The sequence below is a fragment of the Rhipicephalus microplus genome, chromosome 7 (genome assembly GCF_043290135.1).
Source record: "Rhipicephalus microplus isolate Deutch F79 chromosome 7, USDA_Rmic, whole genome shotgun sequence".
In the NCBI taxonomy this organism is placed as follows: domain Eukaryota; kingdom Metazoa; phylum Arthropoda; class Arachnida; order Ixodida; family Ixodidae; genus Rhipicephalus; species Rhipicephalus microplus.
The window spans coordinates 26,595,171-26,606,788 of record NC_134706.1 but is presented as its reverse complement, the minus strand read 5'-3'; the positions used below and the strand labels follow the sequence as shown (position 1 = coordinate 26,606,788).

The window sequence follows — 11,618 nt, the reverse complement described above, 5'->3', positions numbered from 1 at the left end:
CCTTACCCTCTTATACTAATTTTGAATCACACCAAGTTAATAGGTTGATCACGAGAGCACCCAGACGTAAGCGGATAGATAGATAGATAGATAGATAGATAGATAGATAGATAGATAGATAGATAGATAGATAGATAGATAGATAGATAGATAGATAGATAGATAGATAGATAGATAGATAGATAGATAGATAGATAGATAGATAGATAGATAGATAGATAGATAGATAGATAGATAGATAGATAGATAGATAGATAGATAGATAGATAGATAGATAGATAGATAGATAGATAGATAGATAGATAGATAGATAGATAGATAGATAGATAGAAAAAGTACTTCCAGTACGCAAAGGAATGCTTTGCATTTAATGAATGAAAAAAAGATCGTGCATAAGTGACGACTAAAAGTTATCGAGTCCTGGCGGCTTCCTTGGCCCACTGGACGGCGCAAAGTTAGTCGTCAAAGGCAGATATGTGCAACACAGTCCCTCAGTTGGCGTGAAGGTGATAGCTAGAGGCATTTTTGTAAATAAATTGTCTCTCCAGTTTCTGAGCATTTTTATTGTCAGAGTAATTTTCTACAGCAACGTAATCATAATTGAGCAAGCGGATTCATACTTTAATGGGAACGGCTTCCAACAAATATTCGATATAGTTAACGGTATATTATTGGTGATCCCTTATTTACTTTGCGTATCTAAGGCCAGCATAAAAAAAAAAAACATTTGTGGCTCTCAAGTCCGCAGCATTCCACGAAGCTCGTGCTTTAAAGCGGCATTTTCCACGATCAGCAACCTTGTTCTTGATTTCAGCTCATGGAACGACTTGAGGTTTCAGAGTTTGTCTTGCGGACAGCGCCGCTACACTTGTCGGGAAATTCAAATACGACAATCAAAAGATCAATCTCAAAGAGGGGTCACTTGCAATGATCGAACTGCCAATTCTCATTGAAGTTAATTTTTTTGCTGCAGAGTGTGCAGTACTGAGAATTGGTGAGTATAACTGCTTCTCATTCGCTTGCAGGAAGTTTAGCAGCGCTGGGGTTGGTAAATAACGATGATGATCAATGGTGATGATGATTACACTAACGAATAACCATGACCTTGTCGGTCATAGTAAACGAATCCCCCTTTATATGACTAGGGGGGAGGAGAAGGGGGTGGGGAGGTGGAGAGTCCTGCCAACCTCTCGTGAGCACGTCTGAGGGAGGCACCGGAAGGCACCGCCATTGTGAGTGGATTGTTTCAATGCAGGTGAGCTGTCCTGAAGTAGTAGCATTTGTCCCGGACATTGTACTGCCTTTGCGTTACTGGTTCCCTTAAAAAAACCCGAAGCCTTGGAGAGTTCTATTCGACATCATGTTACCTAATATGCTGACCCGAATTAAGCACTCTTGTTGGAAGCGGCATGCCCTTGTCTTATAATTAACCCAGATCGTGCGTTGGCGAAAGCGGGGACACTTCATTTCTAATCGTGCATCATTAGAAATGGCTACGTCTTTGAGGTAAACCCTATACAAATGCTGACTTCGCTGATGCTACTGGCCACCATCTCGAACTCAAATGGACATTGTAGAGCCGTCAAGTAAAAGCACCGGTCAACTCCCCTTCCGAAACAACGAGTCCTGTGCCTCGAGTTTTCCCCGAAATTCTTCAAGATAAACTGTCCGCGCGTTTCTAACTGGTAAAAAGATTTTTTTTTTTTAATTTCGCGTGAGTGTTATCTAGCGTTCAGATGTCAGATTCCAATGTGGAATCTGAACGCTAGTAACACCCGCGAAAAAAGAAAGAAGAGAAGCCTTGTGGGGCTTTCTTTAACTTCCCCTGTCGTTACTGGTAGGATGTCGAATTCCTCTGGTTTATTCTTGTCTCTCCCGATATCATCCCGGTTCTTTTGGCTTCTGTACAGCTCTCTGTAACACTTCTCCGCCTTCTCGACTATCCTATACACATTGGTTATGACATTGCCTTCCTTATTACTTAATGCATCCGATTTTTGCCTATGCACCTCTCTGCGCTCGCAGCTTTTAGGATTCTGCCGCTTTTTACAGCCTGCTCAATTTTCTCCACGTTGTACCTTCTGATCTCGGCTACCTTACGCCTGTTGATCGAAAGCTCCACTATATCTTTATTTTGTTGGTTACATTTGAAGCTATCGTGGGTTGTCGTCTCTTAATGAGATTTTTTGTCTCCTGAGATAGTTTGCCAGTGTCCTGTCTAGTGACTGTACCTCCGACTTCCATTGCACACTCTTCGTTGACACTAGTAAGATTATTCTTCATTGCGTCAATGCTAACGTCGGTCACCTCGTTTAGAGCCTCGAATCTGTTCTAAAGAGAAACTCTGAATTCCCGTACCTTCCTTCTCACCGTTAGCTGATTAATTGGCTTCTTGTGTATCGTAGTATGTCTTTTCTTTTTTATATCTAGGTGAATACCTCCCTTGCGAAAGCGCCAATTTATTTATTTATACCCCTAAAGTAAGGGGTTTTACATTGCAGGCGCATCTATGATAATGACAGACAGCGCACAAAAATTGAAGGAGACTGTGGATTCCAAAGTGTACGGGGTCGGGCGGAATGGGACGCGCAGTGCACGTCTCCCATTTTGCACGAGTGCAGTGTTGAGCACCGCGCTGGTACGCAAGCAAAACACGAGCGTTGTTGAGTCCGACGCGAAGCGCTCAACGCGTCCCAGTTTTTTTTTTTTTTTTTTTTTTTTTTTTTTTTTTTTTTTTTACCGGAGTTTGTGTTTAACACTGTACGGCTGCTCCAGAAGCCGCCAAGCCACTCCCACCAAACGTGGTTCAGCCGGTAGCCGTCAGGCGGTGACACCGTTCAATATCGCTGGCAGGCGTTGAGGAAATAGGCGGAGTCGGACATGCGCACACGGCTCTCCCCCGTCGCGCGCGTCTACATGTTGTTTGTTGGTGGCGGTGTTCCGCTGTTGTGGTGCCACGGCTTCGCCCGTTCTGCATAACGGAAGGAGGGAGACCAGTGCTCAGTTGAACCGTCATCGTGTCCCGGCGTGCTACGGCCATGCCGCGTCGTCGTTCAAGGAGAAGACGGAGAGCACCCGCGACGGATTCTGGCTTGGAGAAAAGCTATTTCTCCGGCTCCAGCTTAAACTACAGAAGTCCGTGCACGAAACGCGAGGGTCGCCCGTGCGGCGTGTTCAAGGACATATCCATCTGGAACGAATACTTCTGGCAGGTGGGCCTCGAACTTAGGGAGCTTTCCCCGGCCGAACTGTCTCTCGTTGAAGTGGATGATGCATTCGTTCCCCTGGAGTTGGCGCAACGTAAGCACGAGGCTGCAATGCTTCTGCACCGTCTGCTTGTTTACCATCGCTGTCTGGTTTCCGTGGCCCTGAACAGCTCTATATTTGAATACGACCGGAAACTATGCGACGCGTTGCCACAGAGTTCCAGCCTTCGCAAGCTCGCGCTTTCCCTGCCATTGACGACCTCGAGTGGGCTGCTGAGCTTCAGCGCGACGCTGCCACTCCAGACCCGCCTGCAAGAGTTCGAGTGCCGGTTGATAGACCTGAAGCAGTCTATGTGCGCGGGCCTCTCGAAGTTCCTGGCAAACGCCAAATCACTGAGGACGCTAAAGCTCAGTGCACAATCCCTCTCGGGTAGGGACGGGACACTCATTTTGGAAGGACTGAGGCGGAACGCGGCGATTAGGACGCTCTCGCTCAACATGACTATAGTGAGCGCGTTGGTGGCTCCAAGCAACGGCGCGTTCACCGACTACCTGAGAGAGAACCGGACGATGCGCAAGCTGATCGTGAAGTCGTACTACCCGGACGACTTCGCCGCTCTGCATCAGGTCCTCCGCGCACTGTTCCGCCCGGCCACCATCTCCGAGCTCGAGCTCATTGGCTTTATGTTGGACGAGGCTAGCAGCCGCCTCGTCGCCGAGCTAATCGGCGAAAACCGGTCGCTGAGTGGCCTAAGCATGGTGGACTCCTTCTTTTACGGAGGCGCAGGAACGACCGAATACAAAGACAAGTGCCTCAGGATCACTCCCTGGCTAGCAGCCCTCGGCACGAACGGGACGCTGAAGAAGCTGACCATGGAGTTGGCATGCTTCAGTCTGGACGAATGCAGGTCTCTCTTCCAGGCGGTGAAGTCGAACGCATCTCTGAAGAACATCACCGTGGACAGCATCCGGCACGAGGACGTGGCCGGGATATGTCGGGCCCTACGGGAGGCAGGGGTGCGGGAACGCTTCCTCTTCGGCAGGCATCACGTCGTCAGGAGCCCCGCCGTGACGCTGAAAGAGTGCAAGGAGCTGTCCCGGGTCACCATCGATTCGATCGTGCTCTGCCGTCCCGACCAGCTGCGCACAGCCTTGTGCCTGTTGCCTTCGTGCAGCCACGTGACCTCTCTGATCCTCGCCGTGTGGCAACCGTTGTTTAACCGCGACGTATGCGCCCTGATTGCGCAGTACATTACGGCCACGACGGTGCTGAAGGAACTGAAGTTGACTTTGGCCTCTATAACCTCGTACCCCGCGGACCGCGTCGAGAGGGCGCTGATGCAAGCACTGTGTGCCAACGAGAGCTTGCGCCAGCTGTGCATGACTGGGCTCCGCTTCAACGAGGCCGAGGTTCAGATGCTGGTGGACAAGTTGCAGGCAAGTCGGACGCTCTGCGAGCTGACCTTCTACCCGGACGACTACGACTCGACCATCTGGCTGGTGCAAAAGCTGTCGCCGATCGTCTCGAGGAACTACACGCTCGTCCGCATAGAGCTGCCCAGGCATGTGGTGTTGCGCGCCGACTTGTTCAGTGTCGACGACGCCGTGCGACGCAACGCGTCGCTGGTGTCGCGAGCGGCGCACTTCGTGGCCGGAAGGAAGCTGAGATACTGCGCGGCCGCTCTCGAACAGATCCACTGGAACCCCGCGTTGGTGGCCAAAGTGCAGGCGCTCGCACGCGTCGACGAAAACGAGGCCGCGTCGCGAATCAGCAAGATCGCCAAGACTTTGCCCGAGTTGGACGGCTTCATGCGCGCAGCGGGTGTGGTCAAGTACAGTGTGGTCTGCCACGCGCGCGACGACGGTCAGAAGCAGTTGGTGGACATTGATGGCGACTGCTGGCTTCACATTCGGCGCTACCTCAAGATAGACGACGTCGTGGATTGAAGAGTACAGTGCGGACTTTGCTCGTGTGGCATAGCTATGCGCAGTGTGTCCGCTGTTGTATGAATTGAAACTCGCTGTTTTCGCGTGCCAATATTCATCATCTGCCTATTTGCGCCCACTGCAGGGCAAAGGCCTCTCTTATGATCCGCTAATCAACCCGGTCCAGCGCCTTCCGTCGCCACTTTATCCCTGCGAACTTTTAAATCTCATCTGCCCACCTAACTTGTCTCTCCTTCATGCTTTTGCCTTCTCTGGGAATCCATTTAGTTACCTTTAAAGACCAGCGATTATCCTTCCTACGTGCGGGGCCCATGTTCATTTGTTCTTGATTTCAACTATGATATCCTTAACCGCAGTTGGTTCCCTGAACGACTCTGCCCTCTTTTTTTTTCTTAAGGTTACGGGTATCACTTTGCTTTCAATCGCTCGCTGCGTCGTCCTCAATTTAGGCTGAACCCTCTTTGCAAGCCTCTAGGTTTTTGCTCCGTAGGTATAAGTACGGACAAGATGCACCCGTTATGGTACGCCTTCCTCCTGAGGGTTGGCGGCAGATTACCATTCATGATTTCATATTGCGAACTCCTAACTGTGTATTTATGCCATTTTATGAGTGCTGCTGAAGTATGGTGAATATTCCGCATTCCTTGCCTATATAAAATATCAGATCCTCACTCGTGACTTGATGTATATTGGTATTCTCATTAGGATTTGGACATTCGATGTTGCCAAAATATTTCATATGCATTGACTGTGTCATTAAAAACAGTTTCATAAATTTGCGACCATTTGAACCCTTGAATCATCGACATCTCGCGTGCTATCATTTGTTGAAGCAGGCACGCGTGGTTAACTGCACGTGTCCGCTTTTCGGTGAATGTTCCGAGCCCCTCGAATTCTTTTAAAAAACGTGCGAAGTCATGTACAAGTCGTCCTGCTGAACGGCAGCTTGTTACACTCGAGAACCGAAAACGAAACGTGATACAAAGATCCTTTAGTACCGTCGCTCCCTTCTCGGAATGAACCGATGACGAGCACTTCCTTGTAATTCATCATGCGCCGTTATACCGAAAGGTAAACAAAACTGCACAGTCACCGGAAAGCCAGCACACGTAGTTAGCCGCGATGAAGCTCATTGCGTGAAGGTGCCTTCTGAGCGTAGCGTTCGAGTCACCTTCACTTGTTAAACGGCTGCTCGTGAAAACGTTGCCAAAATCGCCTTGCTTCAGTGTGCAGCAGTTTGAGCGAACACGAGTACAAATATGCTCGTGCACGTATTATTTGCTTAGAAAGGCGAACGCAAACAAATGTTACGGGACCATTAGCCGGAGCACATGCTGGAAACTTCATCAGCTCAAAAAAAAAAAAAAAAAAAAAAACGACAAGAGGGAAAGTTTACGGCTCACCTTTTTTTCATGAGCGTTCTGAGTTCCTCTCTGTGTGCAGCAAGGGACGCATTGAGTCGTCAGCATCCCGATTATCAGCCAATACACGCCTCACGTCGATGCGACTTACGTACTATCGGCGTCAAATGAAACCCGAACGGCGGAGCGCGTGTTTCAAGCATTAGAAACAGTATAGTATTGGCCGTCCAGTCATCACCATTGACAGGCGTGCACATCCGGTTTGGCAGCACTGCGCGATCCCCCCAGAGCGCGTTATCTCTGTTTCTGCTCTAGTTTTCGTGAGGCGATAATGGTGGCCATCGTGGGCGCACCTAGCGCTTTTGATCGTATCACTCGCAATGCCTTGCTTTCACTTCAGCGCCGCAGTGCAATCGGTGTCTTGGCACGATAAAACAAAAAGATAAATATAATCGGTTTGCGGTTAATTTCCAAACGATCATCGTATCTCGTTCGCCAGCGCTGCTTCACTTTCTTTCAGAGACCGACCCAAAAAGGCTTCACTTTATCTGGAAATGCCGAGCGTTTTTTTTTTTTTTCGGAAGAAAGAGTGCACATTGTTTCGCTTTACCGGCACGAAGTGAAACAGCGTGAAATTACCAATATTATGAACCGACCTTTGTCTACTATAAATAAAATTTGCCAGGCATACCGTGATGATGGACTCCGTGATTACCAACCGTGCTACAATACTCGCCGTAGGCTGCAGCAGTTAAACCTCTGTATTTTTTTTTATTTTGTTCATTTCAAATACCATAAGTGAACACAAGCAGAAATATTGCACTATAGGGGGATCACGCAGTGCTGCCACACCGGATGTGCGGGCCTGTCTGTGTCAATGACTGGTGGACGGCGCGCACTATACCATTGATAAGGCTTGTGCCGCTGTTCGCGTTTCATATGATGCCGATAGTACAACACGCGCACTGTGCGTACTGCACCGCGCTGAGCCTCAGACATGGCGGTATGCACACGATGGCCGACAGATGGCAGCAATTTCGCATAAGGTCTTTGAGAAGCGATTGAGAGAAATGAAGAAGGAGCGTTGGGCTAGGAAGGTTTTCAGTTATTTGTACATGAAGATTGTCGATACAAAATGGAGGAAGCGAACCTGGAAGTTGACTGGTAAATACTTGAAAAACAGCAGGTGGCCAAACCAAAAAGAACTATCGGTTAAGAAAAAAGTGAAGGAAACGGAGACTGACATGTGGAAAATGGGCATGATTAAGAAGTCCGCACTAGAGATCTATCGAACTTTTTAGCAGGAAATTGCCAAGGAAAGGATCTATGATAATACTCGGGGTAGTTCTCTACTGTTTGAGGCCAGGACGGGAGTACTGCGAACCAAGACATATCGGGCCAAATACGAAGGGGTAGACACGGTATGCAGTGCGTGTGGAGAGGAAGAAGAAACTGCCGAACACTTGATAATGTTCTGTAAAGGGCTTCACCCTATAGTTCAGGATGATGGCGCAGAGTTTTTCAAAGCACTCGGGTTTAGGGACCGGGAGGGCAAAATAGACTTCAAGCGGGTAGACTTAACTAGAAGGAGGTTATCTGATTGGTGGCTAAAGTCAAGGCACGAGTGAAAATTAAACTCTTCACTGCAAAGTACGAATCCTCAAACTCACTTTTTAAGGAAAAAAAATAAATATAGTTTTTGGTTCATTAAGTATTACGGCTAGGTGGCGCTAGCCACCGCGCGATATAAAGGGTACAGCCATATCCATCCATCCATTTGTCTACTGGGTGCCTCAATGCGGAACGCCCACTGACCTCCACTCAGTGGTCAGTGGGAACGCCCTACTCCGAACTACAGCCGCTGTACTCCGAACAGTCCCAGAGAACGTTGTTCTGCGAGGAAGCGCCGCCGCAGAGGCAGCAGCGTAGATTGATGACACCTGGGTGGATGTACGAATGCATGAGGGGAAACGGAAAAAGTGCGGGTCTGAAAGCGATGCCAGAGAACAACTTGGCGACGCCAGGTGGTCTCGGACCGCTTGGGAAGGCTGCAGTGAGGGGATGGATAGGCGAATCATTCTAGGCGACACTGCTGGGGGATGTAGTCACCCGCCATCAGGGGTTCCAGCAGCGGGGCATGTAACCACATTGTAGAAACGATTACGTGATTATGATTTAAATGATTGGGGTAAGGAGGCCCTCTTTTATCTCAAGCGCAAAATGTTTTTAGCTCAGTGGTCAGCACACTCTCCCCGGAGCCTTGGGGTGCATGTTCGAGCAAAAAAGTTCTTTAGGTGGTGCTGGTTCAAGTCCCAATGCCTCACACACATGGATGTTTTATCCGATTTATTTATAGTGACAATCACCTTTACAGGGTGCGGTTGCTTGGACAAAAATTTTCGATGTCATTTTTGTTTTCTGCTTACAATTAATGATCAAGCACACAAGAGGTTCGAAAATGTGAAAAATGTGCTTGTGAGCAAGCTTTGAAAACTTGCATATTTTAAAGTGGTAGCTTTGGATACTATTGTATACCTGACGTCAGGTCACGGCATCAGCATTTCGTCATCTGCTTATGCAAAGCAGACACGTGCTCGCACAAGTTCGAACTAACAAATTATACTCTGAAAATGCGGCTGTCGTTATTTCACCACTATGAGCTTTATTATTAGAAGCTGTGAAAAATATCAGTTTCTTTAGGTGAGGTCATGAAGCTCTAACGTCAGTTTCATTAACTCTATGTGTACTAAAATGTACACGGTATTATAAGAGTGAATTACCAACACAACAGACTGGTCATAACACGAATGTCTTGTCACACATGTCATGTGCGCCGTGACGCACATCACTCGGTCATGGAGCTTACTTTAACGGCTGTTTTATTAACTCAATGTGTACAAACTTTGCATGCCATGGTGTTAGTATGTGATGACCTTAAATGAGTTGTCATTAGACGAAAATCATGTCATGCCTGCCATGTAGATCATGGCATTTTATGACCCGGTCATGGAGCTCTAACTCCGTTTTGTTAACTTGATGTAGACCATAACTGGCATGACATGGTAGTGACGCATTGTGACATAAAGAAATATTCATAACACCAAAATTCTATCATGCAAGCCACTTAGGTCATGACATATATGACCCATTCATAGAGCTGCAAGGGCCATTTGATTAACTTGCGTAGCAAATTTGCATGTCACGACAGATCTAATCACGTGATATAGTCCGCGTGGTCTTATTTAGACATACTCATTTGTCCCACTGGCTAGGCAATCTTAAGTTACACGAAATTCAGTTGCTCAGCTTAGCTTCATCTGTCTAAATCTGGATTGGCGTAATGTGGTATTACTGAGGCATCCAACTGCGGCTAAGCCATCTCGCACTCAAAATTCACTTATTGTGCATTTGCTTAATACTGATAAGCTTCATCAGGCTTAAATGGGTCCGAAATGGACCAGTAAGCATGAGTGCGCCCTGACCGTGTCTACTGAGTCCATTCGTTCTGAGAGCGTGAGTCATTCAGAGATCCCATAACTATAGTGAACTAAAACATACATGTTCTAGTTCACTATATGGTTGACCCTCCTCCGGGCGCTAGCTTGAATCGCACAGTGCGCCACCTATATAGTTCATGGACATTACGAATATTGCAGCGTATGGCAGTGCAAATTGGGTGAAACACACACACACGCGCGCGCGCACGTCAAAAGAAAGCGTTTTTATTTATACGGGTGGATATCGTAAAGTCAGTTGAAGGTTAGCGCTTGTGTTGTCTCCTTGTGTGCGCATTCGTTGTCTCATCCAGTGTGCACAACCGTATGACGTAATGAACTCGCCCGCTAGTACGTTTTAGGCAAATATCGCTTTTTTTGTTTATCCGCTAAGCTGTGTGGGCTGGTGCTGCACTTACACGGGAAAAATTTATTACACGGTACGCCGACAATCAGCAGGAATGAAATTTTCACCGCCATCACTATAGCTACCATGGATATGCATGGAATATAAGAGCGAAGTGATTTGTTTCCTTCTGCATTCATTGCTGCAAGTAAGTGTACAATTATGAAAGCTGGACCCCCCCCCCCCCCACCCGTTCCCTCTAAAAACATAGTCGAATGAGAATACATGAACTTCCAGCTTTCCTGCCGCACCCCCCCCCCCCCCTCCGCGTCTGGATGAACTCATTTCGCGCGTGCGCTTCCAATCTTTTAGTGCAAAAAACCTGGCGCCGCCCCAGACTGGATTATGCAAGTACAAACTTGCACAACGAAGAAGGCGCTTCATTCACTGCAGTGATAAATCTCAGTGGATAGTGCACGGTCATAAATTATTTTTCATGTAGCTTAATTTGGTCTAATTTCTGTGCAGGGGCGGTGCTAGTGGAGGGCACGGGGGGTGCTGGAGCCACCCAGAATGTTCACTTGTCCTCCGAAAGGAAACGTAGCCAAAACAAAACGCAAGAATTACCCGCGTTCCTTCCCCTCTTCAAAGAATTCATTCGCTATATACCCCCCCCCCCCCCAGTAATAAAATCCTGGTCCCACTCCTGTTTCTGGGATGTCAGATGCCAAACCAATATACTAAAAAAACAGTCATTTCAGGTGTTTTCGAAGACCAATACGTTGTGTAGAGGTTTTGTGCTTCATGGTTACCAGTTGATCGATCGTAGCGTTCTACACGTTCTACTCCAGATTCGATGAGAATGACGCGGCCCAGCGGCGACCCCATTGGAGGATTCTGACCTCACGACCAGCGGCGCTACTGGTTGGACATTTGGTTATTCAAAGAATCCACCCGGTGCATATAAAAGAAGCCTTGCGGCGCGTCGCGAGCAGTTGAGCTATGTGTTAGCAGTTGACATGTGTGTCAGAGAGTTGAGCTATGTGGTAGCAGTTGAGCTATGTGTTAGGAGTTGAGCTATGTGGTAGCAGACCTATGTGTTAGAGAGGAGAGCTCGGCTCTTCGCGTCTCTAAGCTGTCGGCCCCAGTGCCGAATTTGTAACGCCTCTGTATATATGCTGTACATAAACCTTGTTTAACTCGCCGTCGTCTCGCCCGCTCGTCTATCAGCTCTGCGCAGAAGCAGTCGCGAGCTGAGAAACCT

At 48.0% G+C, this 11,618-nt stretch overlaps 1 protein-coding gene across 1 annotated transcript; it reads left to right on the top strand.

Moving 5' to 3' along the window:
• The first annotated feature begins 2,764 nt into the window (after positions 1-2,764).
• On the top strand, positions 2,765-5,928 carry LOC119180130 (uncharacterized). The gene has a single exon (XM_037431273.2). It carries the CDS (start codon positions 3,039-3,041, stop codon positions 5,151-5,153), a length of 2,115 nt encoding a protein of 704 aa, XP_037287170.2. The 5' UTR covers positions 2,765-3,038; the 3' UTR covers positions 5,154-5,928.
• Positions 5,929-11,618: the final 5,690 nt, after the last annotated feature.

What these genes read in the sequence shown, in the direction of transcription:
- LOC119180130 (XM_037431273.2), top strand. Translation starts at nt 3,039, where the DNA reads ATGCCGCGTCGTCGTTCAAGGAGAAGACGGAGAGCACCCGCGACGGAT.